Source organism: Macrotis lagotis, chromosome X (assembly GCF_037893015.1).
Source record: "Macrotis lagotis isolate mMagLag1 chromosome X, bilby.v1.9.chrom.fasta, whole genome shotgun sequence".
Taxonomy (NCBI): Eukaryota; Metazoa; Chordata; class Mammalia; order Peramelemorphia; family Peramelidae; genus Macrotis; species Macrotis lagotis.
The window spans coordinates 552,340,416-552,362,342 of NC_133666.1; the positions used below are offsets into that span (position 1 = coordinate 552,340,416).

The 21,927-nt window shown below is 38.1% G+C and overlaps 1 protein-coding gene across 1 annotated transcript in view; it reads right to left on the bottom strand.

Annotated features, from left to right (window-relative positions):
• Nucleotides 1-558: 558 nt before the first annotated feature.
• NIPAL2 (NIPA like domain containing 2) overlaps nucleotides 559-21,927 on the bottom strand; it is a 135,629-nt gene continuing 114,260 nt past the window's right edge. The window contains exons 7-11 of the mRNA XM_074200498.1: nucleotides 17,434-17,569; nucleotides 15,510-15,598; nucleotides 10,356-10,419; nucleotides 8,997-9,091; nucleotides 559-6,593 (exon numbers count right to left, since the gene is read on the bottom strand). Of these exons, the coding sequence (XP_074056599.1) occupies nucleotides 6,481-6,593; nucleotides 8,997-9,091; nucleotides 10,356-10,419; nucleotides 15,510-15,598; nucleotides 17,434-17,569 (497 nt within the window). The 3' untranslated portion in view covers nucleotides 559-6,480. The remainder of the gene's footprint in view (nucleotides 6,594-8,996; nucleotides 9,092-10,355; nucleotides 10,420-15,509; nucleotides 15,599-17,433; nucleotides 17,570-21,927) is intronic.

Below are 21,927 nucleotides of genomic sequence, written 5' to 3' on the forward strand. Positions count from 1 at the left end.
CCCAAATAATAATAAAAAAAAATGTGCTTCAGTCTTTGTTCCAACACCAACAACTCTGTCACAGGTGGATCACATTCTTTATGATAAGTCCATCACAAAAGTTACTTCCATGTTTTTCCACCGTTGCCATTGCTGATCGCAACTCCTTCCTTTCTTATTTCTCCACTACCATGTACTATATTTTCTCTCTCCTTTCACTCTGACTCTGCTGTAGGGTAGCTGAGTGGCGCAGCAGACAGATCCCTGGCCCTGGGGCCAAGAGGCCCTGAGCCCCCATACCACCCCTTAGGCCCAGAATCCACCTGGCTCTATGGTCCTGGACAGGCCTTCCAATCCCAGCCCCTTGCAAGAAGTAAAAAAGAAAATGTGTTATATCTGACCACTCTCCCCCCATGGTCCATCCTCTCCACCTTTATTCACATCCCCACCCCTTCCCTCTGCCCCCCCCTCCTTCTTACTCCAGATGTCTATACCTCATTGAGTATATTTGCTGTTTCCTCTCCTAGCCATTTCTGATGAGAGCAAAGGGTCCCTCATTCCCCCTTGCCTCCCCCTTCCATATCATTGCAATAGCTCATTGTAATAAAAAAATCTTATTACGTGAAATATCTTGGACTATTCCCCCCTCTCCTTTTTCTTTCTCTCATTCCATTTCCCTTTTTTTTCTATTGACTCCATTTTTACACCATATTTTATCTTTGAATTCAGCTTTCTCCTGTGCTTCAACTATAAAAGCTCCCTCTACCTGCTCTATTAACTGAGAAAGTTCATATGAATATTATCAGTATCATTTTTCTATACATGCACTTCATCCTCATTAAGTCCCTCATATTTCTCCCCTCTCCTCCAATCTCCATGCTTCACCTGAGTCCTGTATCTGAAGATCAAACCTTCTATTCAGCTTTGGCTTTTCCAAAAGGAACATTTGAAATTCCCCTGGTTCATTGAAAGTCCATCTTTTTCCTTGGAAGAGGACATTCAGCCTTGCTGGGTAGTTCATTCTTGGCTGCATTCTAAACTCTTTTGCTTTCCGGTATATTATATTCCAAGCCCTACGAGCTTCCAATGTAGTTGCTGCTAAGTCCTGTGTGATCCTGACTGCAGCTCCACAATATTTGAACTGTGTCCTTCTGACTGCTTGTAATATTTTCTCTTTGACTTGGGAGTTCTGGAACTTGGCTATAATATTCCTAGGGGTTGGTTTTTTGGGATCTCTTTCTTGGGGGGTGATCGGTGGATTCTCTCCATTTCTATTTTGCCCTCTGCTTCTAGAATATCAGGGAAATTTTCCTGTAGTAATTCTTTGAAAATGATGTCAAGGCTCTTTTCCTGATCACGACTTTCAGGTATTCCAATAATTTTTAAATTATCTTTCCTAAGTCAGTTTTCCATATCAGTTGTTTTTTCAATGAGAGATATTTCACATTTTCTTCTACTTTTTCATTTTTTTGGTTTTGAAGTATTGATTCCTGATTTCTGGTAGATTCATCAATCTCCCTGAATTCTATTCTTTGTCTGAAGGATTTGTTCTCCTCAGAGAGTTTTCAATATCTCTTTTTTCCATCTGGCCAATTTTGCTTTTTAAAGCATTCTTCTCCTCAGTAACTTTTTGAACTGTTTTATCCATTTGACCTAAGCTGGTTTTTAGCATGCTATTTTCTTCAGCATTTTTTTGGATTTCCTTGACTAAGCTGCTGACTTCATTTTCATGTTTTTCCTGCATCTCTCTCCTTTCTTTTCCCAGTTTTTCTTCCAACTCCCTCATTTGATTTTCAAAGTCCTTTTTGAGCTCTGTCATAGCCTGAGCCCAATTTCTGTTTTTTCTTGGAGTCTTTAGATGCAGGAGCTTGTGCTTCCTCATCTTCAGACTGAGTATTTTGATCCTTCTTGGGCTCATTTGCAAAATATTTCTCAGTGGTGTTCCTCTTGTTTCTCTGCTTGCTCATTTTCCCAGCCTGTGCCTGGTTTTGGGGTGCTTCCTGAGCTTTTGGGACACTCCCACAAGGGTCTTAGTGTGTGAGGCTCTGTCCTCCCTCCTGGTCTGTGAATGACCATAAGTGCTCCCCTCTGCCACGGGGCTGAGGTGGGGGGGGCCCTGCTGTTCTATGTGGGGGGGGCTAGACTTCGATCAGTATCTGAATGTGGTCAGAGCCCCAGAGTCCTGTTCCAGGGGCAGAGGACCCAGCTCACAGTTTCTCTTCACTCCCCTTCCTCAGCTCAATGGGCTCATGCCCTGGGGGCTCCTGCTTACGGCTCTGCCTGCTTCTGTTTTCTGGATCAGGGCTGGGGAAAGACCAAGCTGCTTGCTGTGTGCCCTGAGGGCTGGACTCCACATGCTCGCTCTGGCAGAGGTCCCCCGCTGTTCCCCCACTTTGTGCTCGGTGCTCCCCGGGGTGCAACTCAGGAGACTCCCCCGCTGCTGTGAGCCGTGGCTCCCAGCGCCCTGGGGCTGCCTCCGGGAGGCTGAAGTTCTTTCACTCTGGTGGGCCACCCCTCTGGTGGGCTGCCCCTCCAACCCCAGGGAGCAGAGCCTTTCTGCTCTTTTCCAGATTACCTTGAGTAGGAGAACTGCCTCACTGGGTCCCTCTGTGGGTTCTGTCTCTCAAAAGTTTAGTTAGAGTCCTTAGCTTATGAGTTTTATCAGAGAGCTCCTAAGACTCGATCCCTTCTTGTCACCATCTTGGCTCTGCCCCCCCATATATTTTTTTAAATACTATTTGTTTTGTTAAATACTTCCCAATCACATATAAAATATTTTTAACTTTTTTTTTAAATTTTGAGGTCTAAATTCTCTTCATTCCCTTCCATCCCTCCTTTACTCCTTGAGAAGACAAGCAATATGATATTGATTATACACATAATACATATGACTTATACACATAAAGTCATGAAAAACATATTTCCATAATTATATGGTCCTATATTCTAAATAGGCACCTAGGCAGCTCAGTGGAAAGAGTAGTGGATTGGAGTCAGGAAGACCTGAGTTCAAATTCAACCTCAGACACTCACGAGCTGTGTGTCATCCTGGATAGCCTTTTAACCTCGTTTGCCTTAATCCACTGGAGAAAGAAATGGCAAACTGTTTCAGTATCCATGCTGAGAAAACTCCATGAACCATCCATGGGGTCAGGAAGAGATGGATATGACTGAACAGTAACATGTATATAATATTCTGAAAAATTTACTTTGTTTCCTAGTGTAGATGTTCTGATATTCCAACCAAACACCAGTTATCCTCCTCCCCAGGCTACCCTGTATTTGTTTTGCATACCAAACTCTTCATGACCATGTGGATCATACCATCTGTGGGGTTTTCTTGGCAAAGGTACTGGAGCATTTTGCCATTTCCTTCTCCAGGTAAGCAAAGGTTGAGTTGACTTATCCAGGATCACATAGCTAGTAAGTGTCTGAGGTTGAATTTGAATTCAGGTCTTCCTGACTTCAGGCTCAGTGTTTTATCCACTAAGTCACCTAGCTGTATAATATTATGTCTATATTATATATTATGCATGAGGTTCTAGCATATTGGTCATGTATCATCACATATCAAAGATGTCTCTCCAAGCTGGAGTATAGCTCAGAGATATTGGGGAAAATGTATGTTTGTTTTTATTATACCTTTGAAGGAAATATTCCTTTGAAAAAACTAGTCAATATTAAATGGTTGCTCTGGCTTTATTGCCTCAAAGCCAAAGCAAGTTATGTTTGCCCTTCAGGGTTCTAGGGTATCCTGAAGCAGATTGTGGATGGCATTTTCTCTACTGCCATTGACTGCATTCCCTTCATTTATAGGGCCAATGACTAGCATCCCAGTTCCATTAAACTACATGCTTTCCTATTGAAATACCCAAGATTGGAGACTATATTCCTTTCACTGGATTCTATATGGAAAGAAGTTCTTGAAATCCCACAGAAGCAAGTGAGACCAAGAGATCATAGCTGAACTTGCCAGACTTTTTTTTAAAGTCCTAGCGTCTTCTTCACACATGTGGTTTGCCAACAAGTATAAGTTAAGAATACATCTCCACAGTTCATCTCCTTAAGCACTTCCCTTATTCATCATAACAACTCTCCCAGAGTTATCTCACTATCTTCCAGATGTTGGGACATCTTGGAAAGCCAATGGAATATATACATGTACTAGATTCCTATTTCATTTATATCATATATATACATTCTTCCTTTCTTGCCTAGAATTAAATGACTTCCTTGAGGTCAGGGACACTTTTTTCCATGATCCCAGAGCACAGTGTCTAGCACTGATTGAAGACACTACCAGGGACTGATGAGTTACCCTATAAAGCATGAGTTGGAGTACCAAAACAATGACTTGGTTTGACAGTCAGTGAACTGCAAGTCCAGAGTCAACATTAACAGCAGAATGGTCTGGGTCAGCCTGGGCTGTTTTCTTCTCTTTGTAGATTTATTTTCATCTAAAATAAACTGCTAAAGCTGAAGTAGGGTTAGAAGCTGAGCTTGAGAGGAAGCCAAGGCTTCCAAAAGGCAGAGAAGAGGAAGGAATTCTTCAAGAGAGGTATTTAAAGAAGGGACCAAACAATGGAGAGTATGGAAAGGGACTGTGTTACCATTGGTCTTTAAATCCTTGGCTTTTAACATGGTAACTTGTACATAATAAATGCTTAAAAATATTTATTCAATTGAGATCAGTCAACATTCAACTTTGTACTATAGAAATTTGAATACTTATTCCTTGCATCTGGGTGGCTCAGTGGATAGAGAGCACTAGGTATGGAATCATCTTCCTGAGTTCAGATACATATTAGATGTGTGATCCTGGGCAAATCATTTAACTTTATTTTCCTCAGTTTCCTCATCTGTAAAAATGAGCTGGAGAAAGAAATGACAAACCACTCTGGTATCTTTGCTGAGAAAATTCCAAATGGGGTCATGAAAAGTCAGCATAACTGAATTGAAACAACAATTTATTCCTTATCTACTGGACTTGAGTTGCTTGAGGGTCCAGATGGTCATGCTCATCATTGTATCCTCACTGCAGAACTAGGCATGATGTTTTGTGCATAGTAAGAAATAGAAATAGTTGTTCAATTCAAGTCATGTGTGACATACTATGAATCAATTTTGCATGGAAGTAGATGTGATCAAAGGTGATCTTCTGTCATGCCCACCTCAATATGTTTTGAGCTTGTGAACTTTGGAAAGTTACCACTCACGTATAAGCTCTTACCATAATTAAGTACAGGTTAAAATTCAGTTGAAATTCAGCTCTTCAGCAGTATAAGTCTCTTTCTTTACCTAGAATGGCATTTTAAATCTCTGAACTAATTACCTTCAATAAAAACAGCATGACAGCTGAGACTATCACTAATAATTTTAATAAGAAATTCTGACATCTGTGCTGATAAAAAAAACCAAGTTGCACAATCTATTTGTCAAAGGCATCATAATGAAAGGCAAATGTATGTATATAGCATATGAAAATTTATTCAAACTCAATTACTATATCAGAGCTAAAAGGATCTACACCTTTAAATTCCTAATTTTTATAGGAAAATTCAGCAGTGTGGTATAATAAATGGAGAACTAAACTTTGACTCAGAAATCCCAGGATTCAGATCTTGACTGACACTTGACCTCTCTGAGCTTCAGCTTCCTCATCTATAAAATAGGTACCTACCTAACTCACAAGGTTCTTATGAGATTAAAATGACATAATTTATGGAAAGTGAATTGCAAAGTTGAAAGCACTATATAAATATAAGTTATCATCATTATTCAACATTATAAAGTATGCTTTCCTTTGAAAAATTTCCTATCTTAAATAAGGCAAAATTTTTTTAATACACCAGCCAAGGATATTAAGCTTTGAGGTCCATAATTAGAGTGTACTGTTGAAAAAATTTCCAATCTACAAAAGGCCTTAATTTTCAAAGGATGACTGCAAAAGCTTTGATTTTTAGAAAAGATGATTCACTGAACTAATCTAGGACTCCAAGGATTAGTTCTTTATTAGTATGCTTTAAATAATTCTCCCTCATAAAAAAAAGAAATGGTATAAAGCTTCTCTTTCATACAAGAGTATCAGGATCAGGTAAGAAGAAATGATTATAAAGTAGGGAAACCGATTCTTCCAAACATACTTAGTTTGAATGTGAAATATGATGCACCTGCATATGTGTACACACACATATCCGAACACACACAAGCACTCATCTATGAAGTATTTAAACTTTACAAGAACAAATAAATGATGACTAGTCAGAGGTCTGGAGCATAGAAGTAATTTCAGATTACATTTCTAGACTTTTCGGTTTTCAGAAAGCATTAGTTTCTCAAAGCTGAGCAGGCACATGATTGTCCCAAGAGGAGAGGGGGCAGGAAATACTGAGACAATATGAACAAATGTCACCATAAAATAATTTTGCCACAAATAGGACATGTGCAGTTTGCTTTAAAGGTGGTATTGAATAACCGGCCAACAAATGTTCCTCTTGGCATTCAGATGTCTTTCTTCTCTCCGCCTGGGCTCTTTGTGGAATTGCTTTCATCAGGCAAGGTTCCATAGGTTTGGCCATTGACCTCTGGCTGGATTTTGTCCAACATTTGTTTCCCTGTGGGGATAAAAAGAATTTTAAAAAAATCCTTCAAATCATTTCCCCCCCTTTTTTGGTCCAGACAAGTGATTTCATCAGTGGTAGGAGCTTGTGTTTTTTGGATAGAGAAACCTTCCCTCTACCAAAGCTGATCAGAAATTATTAGTGGTTTACAGTCTTAGAGAGTTGCCTGGGAAAATTAGAGCTTGCTCAGTGTCACAGAGTCAGTATTTGTAAAAGGTGGGTCTTGAATCCAGGTCTTCTAAATTAAATTCAGCTTTCTAATCTACTATATGACACTGCCTGGACATATTAAGCAAATGCACATATCATTTTAATGGTTTAAAAATGCTTCCATCACAATGATCTCATAAGATAGGTAATGGAAATATCACCATTTCATGGGTGAGGTAACTGAAACTCAAAAAAGAAGCCATGTGATACACTAGAAACTAAATTATCTCTGGACTAAAAAGAATTGGAAGCTAGATTCAAATTCTACTTCCGATAATATCTATATGAACTTGGGCCAATCATTTACCTCTGTAGGTCTATAGTGGAAGGTTGGGACTAGATGACTTATGAGTTCCCTTCTAGTTTTAGTGACTGATTCAAGGTCATATAGCTAGGCAAGTCACAAGTGTTGAGGAAACAAAGAAAAACAAAAAACAGCCCCCTACTCTCAAGGAGCTCAAATTTCAGTGGCGGAGATAATGAATAAATAACTAGGTACATATAAGATTGGAGGCAACTAGCTAAGGAAGACCTGAGTTCAAATTTGACCACAAAGTTACTACTGTGTGATCTGGGCAAGTCACTTAATCTCTGCTTGCCTCAGTTTCCTCAAATATAATAGCACCTACCTTCCAGGGTTGTTGTTGTTGTGAGGATCAAATGAGATATTTGTAAAACATTCAACATAGTCCCTAGCACATAATAGGTATTAAGAAATCTTTTTTAAAAAATCAGATTCAGGGTAAAGAATTCAAAGTTTTGTTTTCTTTCCTTTAACCACAGTTTTTCCAGTGCTCCACTTTTTTTTTTTTTTTTTGCAAGACAATGGGGTTAAGTGGCCCAAGGCCACACAGCTAGGTAATTATTAAGTGTCTGAGATCAGATTTGAAGTCAGGTACTCCTGACTCCAGGGCCAGCGCTCTATCCACTGCACCACCTAGCGGCCCCATTGTTCCACTTGTTGATAAAGCATAGTAAACGCATATAAACATCTTCTAGCTTACTGTTTCTTCTTTTCCCTGTGCAGATTACATACATCACACTATACATGTAGTAAAACAAGGCAATTTTTGTTATTGGTCCCCTAAATTTATTACTTTCCCCAGACTTCTGGTTATGTCATGTGAGCATATCTCCCCAAAAGTATTTACTAGGGGTGGCTAGGTGGTGTAGTGGATAGAGCGCCGGCCCTGGAGTCAGGAGTACCTGGGTTCAAATCTGGTTTCAGACACTCAGACCTAGCTGTGTGGCCTTGGGCAAGCCACTTAACCCCATTTGCCTTGCAAAAAACCTAAAAAAAAAGTATTTACTAAATGTTAAATAGTTAATGAGTTTTTGCCATGGAAGCCAGTATTTGCTATGAACACTCTGCCTTTACATGGATTATATCTGTTGCCCAATGGTACACTATTAAAAAAATTGACTATATTTTCAGTGTGTAAGACTATGAAATGGTCTTCTTTTCTCTTGGAGATCACAGCCCTAAGTGAGCAGTGAGAGGGGGACTGACCAGACATAAATAGAGTACGATGGGTTTTTGGAGCACACTAAGATGGTGACAAGTTGGTGAGGTGGTGATCAGGGGAATTATGGGGATCTCACTTTAGACAGTGATCTGAATTAAGCTTGTTGTATTGGGCCTCAGAGTGCAGAACTAGGCCTAATGGAGCAAAAGTTCCTGGAAAACCACACATGGTCCAGGGATGTACTGTTAAATGTTTAACAATTGTCTCTCTAGGGGAAAAAAAAGTATTCATAGTGCAATTTTAAATTTAATTTGCATTATTAACCATTTTCTCTATCATTTTATTAAGACTTGACAATCACAAAAGCAATAATCTAAACCTTGATGTATAGTGCTTGTTGATTTTTCTGGATGTAAATGTTCATACTAAAAATTTAACAATCAGCAACCTGAGATAGCGTAGCTGATAATGGAGCATTTGTCATCCAGAAATAGTAATGTCTCCCTCTCCTTCTGCATCTCTTTCCATTACACTTTTTTATTATTAATATATCCTATATTTATTTATTTAATCTATGAAAATGTTATTTCCTCCAATAGAATAGGAACTTTTTGAGGATAGGGATATTTCACTTTTATATCTCCAAAGCCTGACCCATTAAAAAGATTGATTTATGTTGACAGAAACTTCTCTGAATGAGTTAAAGAATCTGAAATCTTACCAGGAATCTGTCCAAAATCAATATATGATTGTTGCAAATGTTCCTTTTCTCTGTTTCTTGTGACCAAAACCACTCCAAAGAAAGACAGAAAACACCTGCAAGAATAGTGACTGTTAAGAAAAATGGAGCTATCATCATTTAAACAAATAAGTCACTGGAACCTCATACAGTAGCAATACAGATTCCAATGACTTTGTTCATTCTGTTTCTCATTCATAGTGAGCTTGTTCTTGTTGTGGTGGATGATGCTTGCACCCAAAGCTTGGGCCTGGGTGACTTCCCATAAATCTTTGTCCCATGTTTTCTCCATCTGGTTGGCGAAATCAAACCCTAGCCTCTTTGGGCAGAGATGATGTGTTATCTATTGCTCTGAATGCCCATTCCTATTACTGATACTCAACAGTTATTTTTTAAATGATTCTCTAATTTTCTAGGACATTTCATTGTACTTGGCCACAAGATCAGTCACAGAATTCAGATCCAGAAGTTTAGCCTCACTCAATATTTTTTGAAATTACACTTCAAGTAGAATTTTGTTCAGAGTAGTTAAAAAAAATCAAATAACCAAACAAAACTTGAGTTGGAATTTTGTGGAGTAATTAAGATCAAGTGAGTACAAGGTCAGAAAGCTGTCATTGTCATGGATGAGGGAATAAGTCCTATACATTGATCACTTTGATTTATGTCCATATCCTCAGTGCTTGCCAGACACTGAAAGTGCCTAATAAATGCTTGTTAGTTAGCTGATTATTTCCAAGAGCTCAATGACAATGAAAATGTAGGGCTTTTTTTTAGGACTTCCATTCCTCTTAGGTGGAGGTGAATATCATTAAACCACCATAGTAGTCATATCAAATGACTTTGAAAACTGTAGAACTATACCAATAAAGAATATTAATAAATCTTAACCTTGAACCTTCCCCAATGCAATTGCTCCCCTCTGTCTGGATGACCCTGAGAGGGAGGTACCTGTGGATGCCTGTGGATTTGTGTGGGTCTGATATAGATTGTAATAGTGGACCATGGACTGCATCAAAGAGTGATTTTCTAGCTTATGGTAAAACAGAAAATATCTGACTCTCTTAGAATCCTCAGAGAGACTAACACTTTAATGACATGTCATCTAGTCAAAGACAAAGAACAATGTCTTGGATTCTGACTTAAAAAAATCTTTCCATTAAGAGCTAAGATTCCGGATATATTTTCTATATCTACATAAACTACATAAATAGCACCTATTTTACAAACACGGTACTCTAGAATATTAAATTAAAGGAATATGATTCTACACTCAAGTATTTCAAAAAGGAATTATTCTCTCAATTTGTTAACACTCTAGCCAGTCTTTGAAATACTCACCCAAAAAGGTACATGAATGCATTAAGCAAGGCTACTCCAAGAAATTCCTGATAAAATATGATTCCTAGAATGGGATCAAAGATAAAAAGAATTACATATTTGACATGCCATCAGCTGTACAAGATTCATTTCTAAAAAATGACACTGTGACAGAATAAGTTTTAAATGAATATTGTTGCTTAGTTGTTTCAGCTGGGTCTGACTTTTTGTGACCTCATCTGAGATTTTCTTGGCAGAGATATTAGAGTGGTTTGCCATTTCCTTCTCTAGCTCATTTGACAAATGAGGAAACAGAGGCAAAGAGGATTAAGTGACTTGTCCTAGCTAGAAAGTACTCAGTTTGAACTCAGTTCTTCCTGACTTCAGGCCCTACACTCCATCCTGAGCAGTCACTGAGCAGCCCTGATGATCACTAAATAAATAATTTTAAGGCTTTGTCATACAAGTTTGGTATAGCTGTAATAATGATTACAGCTAACAAAAGTGCTTTATAAATATTATCTCATTTTATCTTCACAATAATCTTGGTAGGTATATGTTCTTACTAATTACCATGAGAGAGATGCCCTGGGTTACCTAGTTAGTGTCTGAAATAACTCCCAACTCCAATACTCTGTCCACTGTACCACTCACTAGCCGTCTATATTGATAAAAGACACAGAAACTCTAAATCTCTACATGATTCTTGAGTCATTCTTCTCTTTCCCCCCTGTACCTATTCTAAAAATGGAAGACAAAATTTCACCATATAGATGGACATATACACATATGAATGAATGAAAAAGCATTTATAAGATGCATGCCATGGGCCAAGTACTTTCTAAATGATTGAAAAGTAAGACATTCCATTTTCCAAAGGAGCTCATTTTTGAATTGAAGAGGAAACACATCGAAGAGTTTTCAGCTGTACATACACATCCTATCACATTACAATTGTTATTCATTATGCATAACTCATGTGAATGCATACAAATAGGAATGTCTTGATCTGGCTGGAGGTTTTGTCTTCAAATATTTCAGAGTCTCTCTCTAGTTTACACTTCTCTTTCAATTAGTCATCAACATCTGCTTATTTTTGCTTTTAAAAACCATTCCTTCCTCTCCTTTGTCCCTGCCCAAACCCTAGACCAAGTCTACTTCATGCCTAAAATACTTCATAGTCTCTGTCCTTGTCTCTCCTTCCAAAGATCCACCCTGCATATTGCTGCCAGACTGATCTTTCTTAAAAGTTACTTTCATCAATTGACTTCTCTGTTCAAAGCCTTTCAATGTATGTGCCTCTGCATCTTCTTGTATTTATATCTAAAATTCTGCTGCATGGAAGCTCCTTGAGGAAAAGGGTTTTGAGTTTGTTTCTATATATCCCCTAGGAAGTATAGTGTACAAAGCAGGCACTTTCAACTGAAGTGAATTAAATTGAATTTCATTTCAAAAGTCTTATCTCCATCCAACATTATTTTCCAGCAATCTTCAGTATGTATTGTTTGACCTAATAAAACCAATTGCCTCATTGCTCACGACCACTTTCTCCCTTATGTTGCTCCCCTAACCTGAAATGTCCCCTTCTGTGTATTCACATACTACCCTTTCTTCAAGGTCCATTTCAAGGACTACCTTCTTTATGAATCCTCTGACTTGTCTAGTCCTTAATCATTTCTGGCTTCCTTTAAGTCTCAATTAAAATCACAGCTTTTATAGAAAGTCTTTCCTAACCCCTTTAATTTCCCTTTTAATTACTTCCTATAAATCATACATAGTCTGTTTGTTCTTTTGTTGTCTCCCTAGTCATCCTGATCCAAATCTTGCTACTGGATTCAGATGTCTCTGGAGAAGATAATGAAGTTGGTGACTTTGCACAGCTCTCCTTCATTTAAATCTAGTGCCCTTGCATGGCATAGCATCATCTCCCTGATGTCATGGTCTTCTTTGAGAACCAAGGACAAACAATAACAACCCCCATTTGGGGAAGCTAGGTGGCACAGTGGATAGAACATCAGGAAGATTCATCTTCTGAGTTCAAATCTGACCTTGGGTACTTACTAGCTGTGTAACGCTGGGTAAGTCACTTAAGCCTGTCTACTTCCATTTCCTCATCTGTGAAATGAACTGGGGAAGGAAATGACAAACTACTCCAGAATCTTTGTCAAGAAAACCCTAAATAGGGTCATGAAGAATCATGTACAACTGAAATTACCAAACAATAATAAAAGGTCTTCCCTGTGGGATTTTAAACTTCTTCAAGGCAAATACTGGCTTTTGATTTTTTTAGAAGTTTAATAAGTGTTTAGAGAATATCTTACTATATTTTGAATGTCTACCAAACTCTTAGACCACACAATTTAACACTGAATGATATAGATATGAAAGATTTTATGCTGTTTGTTAATTTCATGTGTATCAGCCTAAATTAGATGATAAGCTTTTTGGCAGGCAGGTACCAAGTCCTAGATTCCTTTTGTACCCTCCACATTACCTAACCCAGTGCTAAGTATAAGGTAGGAACTAGATAGAATTTAAATAAAATATAACAGAAAGCTGATATACTTCAAAGAAATCTGATTTGAGGGATCGGAAGCTAGTCAACAGAGTTTACTCTTTATTCCATTCTAGTGAAATCATGCTAGTTGCTACTAATTCTAGGAAATTTTAGCTATTGATAATACCTTGCAATTGATTGGTATAAAAAAGCTACAACATGACTTTACTAAAGTGCTGGATCCCTATCATCCTCAGTAAATACCAGTGGCTCCCTATTACCTCCAGGATTAAATTTTAAAGCCTCAGTTTGGCATTTTAAAACCCTTTATAACTTGGTTCCTTCCAACATTTTCAGTCATGTACTTTATATCTTTCCATGTACTCTAGAATTCAACAATATCGGCCTTCTTGCCTTTTCACTGGCCATTCCCCAAGCCTGGAATGCACACTCTCTAGACTTCTAATTCTTGGCTTCTTTTAAGATTCAGCTCAAATCCCATCCCTCTCCCATCTCTCCCCACAACTGCTAGTGGTACCTTCCCTCTGAGATGATCTTCTGACTAATCTGCATCTATTTTGTACTTACAGAGTTGTTTAAATATTGTCTTCCCTGTTAGAAAGTGAGCTCCTTGAGAGCAGGAATTGTGGAGTTTCTTGCTTTTCTTTGAATCCTCCCAAATTTAACACAGTTAAAAGGTAAGCCTTTAGTGAATACTTGTGGATTGACCAATTTGCTGAGAGGAGATAGTCCAGTCCTTGAATATATGGAAGGCTTTTTTCTGCTAATGTAAACTAAGCTTTCTAATTAAATGCTTTCTCTAACAAAAAAATTAAAGTAAACTTATTTTGCATTATTATTTATTATGAACAATAATTATTAAATTTTGTAATATACATGTAAACAATGATATATTTATTCCTCTCTCAGAGCTAGAAGAGAACTTAGAGGTCTCTGTTTATACATGTATGTATATTTATATACATGTAAATATATACAGAAATATTGCACACATAAATTTACAGAGAGAGACAGACAGACAGACTTTTTGGTTCTATTCTTTGAGTTTTAAATTCTCGATTAGAACAAAATGTTATAGGAGAAGGACTAGTTCTGTGATTTCATTGGCATAAGGAAGTCCCAAATGAAGAAACTCCCTCTACCAATGTACCAATGTAGGTCAATACCTTTTCTACAGTACAGAGGATTGCCCAGAGATCTGAGGACTTAAATGACTTTCCCATATCCCACCATCAGTATTGTCTCAGTGAGACTTAAACTCAGGTCTACCTCAGTACAAGGTCACTTTGTCATGCTAAAGTTTTAAGTATCCTAGACCTTTATTTTATTTCCTTCATTTGGCATACAGATTCGTCACAAAAATTCTACCATCATACCCCCTTCTATTGTGGAGGTGGTTCTTAAATGGTAGGCAACAATAATATGAGCTCTGGGAAAATCCAACTAAACTGAAATGGTTTTCAACATGAGCCCTGTTTAAAGGTTGTATGGTTATCTGCTGACTGAAGACTAACCTTGATAAATTTGGTTGACCTTAAGGAGTTTAATGTTCTAACTACAGAAATTCTTGAAGAGCATCCACTAAATTATAGAGGGATTGTGATCAGCATCAATGAAGAGAGGATTGAAATTAATCACAGATCCTTGAAGCATTAGAATTGAAGTGCAAAGTTCGACCCATAGAAGCACACTATTAATTAATTATTCCTGTAGTTTATTGGCAAGCCACCTTGTCTGCCACACTACAAAAATGATTATACCTATTCAAAAATGAAAAATTCACAATGCACAAAGAAAATGCATGAACTTTGCATTGGGAGACGAATCCCCTTGAAACACAGATGTGGCAGGTACACTGCTGGCCAAAAAAAATAGGACAAGCCACTATTGTCAAACTTAGAAAAACTACAGCTGAATGAATATATGGTATTTTGGTTTGGACTAAGTTTCTTAACTCTATATTATTTTTTCATATTATTATTTTAGTCATGAAAAACAAATACCCAACACTTTTCAGTCAAGAGCAAAAGAAATTTGTGCTTGGAGAAATTATTTAATCATGTTTAATCAAAATCCTCAGCCTGGCATTAGAAACCCTCACAATCTGGCTCCCACCTACCTTTTTAGGCTTATTGGATGCTATTCCCTTTCATGTACTTTCTCTTCTAGTCAAGCTGGCTGGCTAGCTGTTTGTGACATTCCATCTCTTACCTTAGATCATAGCCCCTCTCTGGAAAGTGCTTCCTCCTACCTCTGCCTCAAGGAAACCTTATACTCTCGAAGATCTTCCATTAAGTTATAAAGGGGTTGTGATCAGCAACAGTGGAGAGAGGACTCAAACTGATCATTTGAAGTATTGGAATCTAAATGCAATGTTCAACCATTAGACATAGACTACTAATTTTCCTAACAACTCAAGGTCCCCTCTTTACTCACCCACTAACTCTTGGAATTTTGTACCATGACTTTCTATATACTTTTTAGTGACTTTTCTTAGAACATGGTAAATGACCTCTAGAAAAAATATAATTTTCCTGAGGGCAGGGGTTGTTCCTCTTTGGTCATTATATCTGTAATGCTTAACACAGTGTCAGTGAAACTGAATGGATTGGAATAAATGCTGAATTATTTCCAATGTCCAAAACCCAAACACCTACCTGCAATAATGGCACTGATGGTGAAGAACATGTAATTCAATGGAACAACTGTTGTTGTATTGTAGAGCTGCATGGCTTGGTTCAGAAACCTAGAACAGAAGGCAATTACAGATTCCGAGAGAAGATACATTCCATATTAGCAAGAACTATAAGGAGTCTGTGGAGTTCAGCCATAACTACAAAGAGAAATAGACCAAAAGAGCATTCCAAACCAGCGGTCACAGCCTATATGCATTTGATGTATGAGATCAGATGTCAGTTTTTATGGTCTGTTTAAACCAACAACAGTAATAATGAAAAGTAATTAATCATGTTCAGAGGCCACAAGAAGTTTCAGTTGGAAGTATTTCAAGCTAGTATCACATCAGGATAGGCACTGGGATCTGTTAGACATCAGATTCTGGGAATAGCCGAACTGCCCATTGACATGCCTCATGCCAAGAAGAAGATGGAGAAGTCAAAGACTTGTCTAGGGTTTCAAAAACAATGATCGGTGCTCCAGCTGTAGAGCATATGTGAATAACTCCGCCTCCCACTGGCTTCAGCCACTAACACAAGTTTCAGTTCTTGCTTGGTTTCTGTGGCACTCTGGAAATGGAGATGCCCTCCTTTAGAGTTTCCAAAGGATTGAGACTGGGGGGCAGCAGTGGGGGAATAGAATTGGAATTAGAGGGGGCAGCTTTCTTACCCAATATACTACTTTGTTTCAGGGCAGAAAAATTGATTTACTGAGAAGAAAAGATGAATAGGACAGAAAATAACAAAATACAGGGACAGGCTTTTTAGTTGACTGTGTTCATTAGAAATTCTACATACAGTTTAAATACTGACTTCTTTTTTTTCTTTTGGTAAGGAAATGAAAAACAAAACAACAGTGACAAAAGGTTTCTCCACATTCCTCCTACGGATGTTTAATAGTCATCTTAGGAGAATATCCCTTGTTTAGAAGGGACATCTACTGAATGAGCAGCTGGGACAATGTAGCGTGGAACAAGGCTATTCTCTCTCTCTCTCTCTCTCTCTCTCTCTCTCTCTCTCTCTCTCTCTCCAAGGCCTGATATTCCCCAGCTGGCATAGGAATTTGCTGATGCTAGACCACTGAGAAGTTATTTTTGTGTGACATTTTTGGGGGAACATAAAACTTCTTTTAAAGACCATATGGCTGATTCAAGGGAGCGTAGCAGGCAGAGGAGTAATCACGCTTTGAAAGGGTTGGGAGGGGAGGGAATGGATCAAAGCAATTGAGGGAAAGGCAAGAGAAGGAAGGAAGATATGGGGTGGGGGAGAGAGAGAGAGAGAGAGAGAGAGAGAGAGAGAGAGAGAGAGAGAGAGAGAGAGAGAGAGAGAGAGGAAGAGATTTTAAATGTACAATGCTGCCACTACTAGTCATAATGTAATAATCACTTAGAGACTGACAAGCACAAGGTTAGTTCCAGTGGAAGAGTTTTTAGGAAAGGACTTCCCTCCTAGCCAAATGTCTGGTTTCGTCCATCTCTGGGCAATTAATGAACATGAGTTAAGAGATGAAGGTGAAAGGTTCATGAATATCCTATATTTAGAATGAAATCCCTGGATGTAGACTTACTCCTGTGATTTATTGCTAATGACAATATATGTTACATGGATATTAATTACAAGTAAGAGAGCATCAGGAAAGCATCAAAGTGCACTTAACTGGATTATGTAGCACTTTAAAAATCACAAGACATTAAGGTTTTGTTTAGAAAGAGAGAAAAAAAGCCCCTTATGACTAGATGAGAATGACAAAGCAAGACAAAATGGCAGGCTGTGAGCTCAACAAACATGGAAAAAGGCTGGCTATACCTCACTTTAATCATCATGTGTAGTCAACATGCATAAATACCTAAAGTAACAGAGAAGAACACTGAAAAAATTGTAGGGATGGAAGTAGGATCTGACTTACTTGACCTGAAAAATACAAGACGCCATCATGATGATAAACATGATATAAAAGATAGGGTAAGTTAGTTGCATTATTCCCTTCACAGAGAGAATGATCATGCTTGAGACTGCCTTCACTGAAATAACAGTCATGGAGGCTAAAAAAAGAGAAAAGAAAAATATTTTAATATTTAGCGGTTATAAGCATTATAAACAATTATCTCAAACTCTTGGTATTTTAGGATGATAAACTAGTCAAATTCACTTAGATTTAGTTCATTCATCCATTCACTCAACATGACCTAAATGAAATTCATTGTATTGTATTTTCCCCAAATTTCCCTTTTACCAGCCCATTCCCCCAGGCTCACAAACCAGGTGTCATGTCATCATTACTTTCCCACTCTGCACTTCCCATAGCCAATCAATTTTCAAGTCATGTCATTCCTATCTCTGTAACATCTCTTTCTATCTCTGTGTACTTCACCTTCTCTTTTCTGACACAGAAACTGCGACTATCTTGATATAGGTCATCACCCTGTCTCAAGTCTCTCCCCACTTCATTCCATTCTCCACTCAACTGTCCAACTGATCTTTTTAAAGTACAGGAATGACCATGTCATCCTTTCCCCCCATTCAAAAACTCTAGCGGCTCCCTATTACCTCCACAATCTAATATCAAAACCCTCTATTTGGCTTGTAAAGCTCTTCATAACCTGGTTCCTTCTGAACTTTCCAGCTTGCTTATACTTGATTCTCCTCCACATCAGATCAATTGACTTTGGCCTCCTCACTGTTCCTCACACCTGATACTTTATTTACCAATTTCTGAGTATTTTTACTGGTTTTCAGTCCTCATTTCTCCTCCTGGCTTCCTTTAAGTCTTAGCTAAAGTTTCACTTTTGTAAGAAGCACTTCCCAGTCCTCCTTGCTCTTAGTGTTCCCTCTAAGACTACTCTCAATTTCTTATATCCACACATATATCCACCTAAAATGTACATATACATATAGATACATATGCATATATACATGTGTGCAAATGTACACACATTGTACACACATATAATGAGGGATTGTTTTCACCTTTCTTTATATCCCTAGGGCTTACCACAGTATTAAGAACATAGCAAGCATTCTGTAAATAAATTATACAAATGTAAATACATGTTAAACAATGTCAATAATTGCTATTATTGTCAATTATTGTGTGCTAAGCACTGTGCTAAGTGCTTTATAAATATTATCACATTTTGATCCTCACAAGCACCTCTAGAGGTAGTTGCTTTTATTACCTTCAGTTTACATTTGAGGAAGTAGATAGCAGTGAAGTGATTTGCCCAGACTAGAAGAAAAAGTACTGAAGGTGAGCAACGGTAGACTGAAATCAGACTTGGAAGGATTTGAAATGCCTAAGGGACATAAGGGAGAGCCATGGTCAACCCTGTGCTTTTGGTAGCTATGTGGAGATTGGGTGGAGAGAGAAGGGAATGGAGGTGAGGAGATTGGTTTTGCCTTTCTTTATATCCTGAATGCTTGGTGCAGAGTGGGCATTGTTTTCTGATTGACTACCAGTTAGGAGACTATTCAAATAGTTCAGACAAGAGGTGATGAGGACTTGATCTAGGGTGGTGGCTGTGTGAAAGAGAGAAGGGGATAGATAAATCTTGTAGAAAATGAATCAATCATCAATCAATTTATCAAACAGCCAACAAGCATTTATTAAGGACTTCCTATATTCCAGGCACTTCATTAAGCACTAGAAATACCAGTAAAGGCAAAGTACAAAACCAATCTTTTTCCTCAAGAATCTTACATACGAATAGGGGCAACAGAATGTAAATGAATAGGTACATCCAAGACAGAGAGAGGAAAGGGAAGGTGCTTTTAGAAGAAAAGAGTCAAGGGAATGGAGGGAGAGGGCAAGTCCTCCTGAGGCAGTATTTGAGATAAGCACTGGAGATGAAGGAGATAAAAGAGTGAATATGGCTTCAAAGTTGAATTGCAGCTTAAATTAAATTAAACAATTAAACCTGTGGCTTAAAAGAATTGGGGTGTCCAATGTAGAAATGGAAAAGTGAGGAAGAGAGGGATGGGTGGGAATTGGGGAGAAAGATGTTGAGTTCTGCTTCATGTTTGTTGAATTCAAGATATCTGTTATATTTTTAAATTATTTGTTTTAGGGCATGAATCAGAGAAAATGGTTGGTAGCCTTTGTATTGTGGCCGAGTTTTAGGAATGTTGAAGCAACTCACTAGGGAACCCAGACAGGGCTGTGTGATTTAAAAAAAAAAATTCATGTGCAACATGCTAATTTACCAGCCTTAATGATGAAAGACCAATACTGAAGCTATAATTATAAGAAGACAGGGAAGGAGAAAAACAATGAAAAAAGGAGATGAGAAAAGTAGGGTTGTCCAAGTGAAGTTAATGAACAAATAGCCATAAGCCTGCACTGAAAAACTAAGCAGTGAAATAAATAAGAAAAGTGCATAAGATACTGAAAGCCAGCTATAAACTTCTGAATCTGAATGCATCACAGTATTCACATCTGATGGTTGGCCAGAAACCTCTGGCTTAAGGAAATTAGAAGAGAGGGTTGGGGAGAAAGCTAGTCATTCTTGCAACAAATTGCCTCCAATCTAAGGATATCTTCTCCTGTCTAGTGCTCCTGCCCTAGCTCTTCTTCTCAAGCACTCCCTTAAATTTGTCATTTTTCTTGTTAGAAACTTTTAGCCTCAACTTACTGGTACCAATCTGCTTACTACAGCAAAGGTATAGTAGGTGACTTAGAGCTTGTCTTCCCGCATCCCATATTTCCTGGTTCAGTTTGATATCTAGGAATAGCCCTCCCATTGTGGGACAGTTCAGGTGAGTCAAGAGAGACTCAGAGCATGATATAAGTTCAGTGCCAGGGCAAGATGGTACCTTTCTCTTGGATCACGCTCCCCTCCCTCTTCTTCCCAGAACTAAAAGACTGAGGTACCACTTTAGGGATGTTGAAGTAACTCATTGGGAACCCAGCCAGGGCTGTGTGATTTTTGTGATTTAAAGGCTAGACCCTTATGAATTCTTGTTTGATATCCAATCAACTAATAATATAATAATTAATAATAACATTATATAGAACTGTAAAATTTCTAACATACTTTATATTTGTGTTATCTCATTTGATCCTTCCAACAATCCTGTGAGGTCGGTGCTATTTTTATAGAGGAGGAAATGGTCAACAAGACACTAAATGGTTTGTCAATGGAAAATATCTGAGGCAGGCTCTAAACTCAGCTCTTCCGGCCTTCAAGTCCAACACTCTAGCCATACATCACCTAGCAGTCTTCCCTTTCCTCTCTTCCCTTACCTGGCTTTCTTCATGCTTTCTTCAATGTTTCAAATTAATCATTTTTTTCTTGTATAAATAAAATGTTCTTAGTATAATTTTTAAAATATATATTTTTAAGCATTCTTTGTTCTTCTGGGGAAATATGGCCCCTTATGACCTCCTTATTGTTGTTGTTGTATGTCCTCCATTCTCAAAGAGGACCATGTGACAACAGGGAGGTGAAATCATGACATGGGAGTGAGTTGGATGACCGCCTTAAGAAGACTGAAGAAGACTGGAGTTCTCCTGCTCTTAGCAACTCCTCCCCACTCTTCACAGAGGACAGGGCTCATCCCCACCAATAAGGAGAAAGTTTACCAATGAGATTTGGAACAGGGCTAGCCTTCATATGTAGTGTGTATGTAAAGTCTCTCATTTTCTCAAATTCATCATTCACATATTTATGCATGTACATTTATATTCTTGTGAATAATCATTCATCTCTACTAATGAGGAGACAGTCCCATACCAATGGACTTTGGGATTGGGTTAATATATTCATCCTTCATCTCCATCAATGAGAAGAGAGAGTCCTATCCTAATGGGTTTAAGGACAGTGTTTAGTACCAGTGGGCTTTGAGAAAGGTTTTACATTCACACATACACATTCATTTATATACACATATATTTATATATACATATATATATGATAAGGTTTACATTCATACACATATCTAAACATACATATCATGTGTATAGATGTAGACCCTATCCCATATATATATCTATAGGTATATTTCTTGATTTACATATAAATACATATCTTGTTTTATCATTATAGCTGGTGCAATGGATAGAGTACCAACCCTTTTACTCAAGAGGATTCAAGTTCAAATTTGATCTCAGACACTTGACACTTACTACTTATATGACCTTGGGCAAGTCACTAAACCCTGAATACCTCACATCCAGTATTGCCAATTATCCTGATTCATATCTAGCCCCTGGACCCAGATGGCTCTGGAGGAGGAAGCAAGGCTGGTGACTTAGCAAAGCATCCTCTCATTCAAATTCAATTCACATGCATGTCATGGCATCACCTCCCTGATGTCCTGGGCTTCTTCAAGAATGAATGACAAATATCATCTAAAAGGTTAAAGACACTCATCTGCTTATATGTTTCCTTTCCAATAGATCATG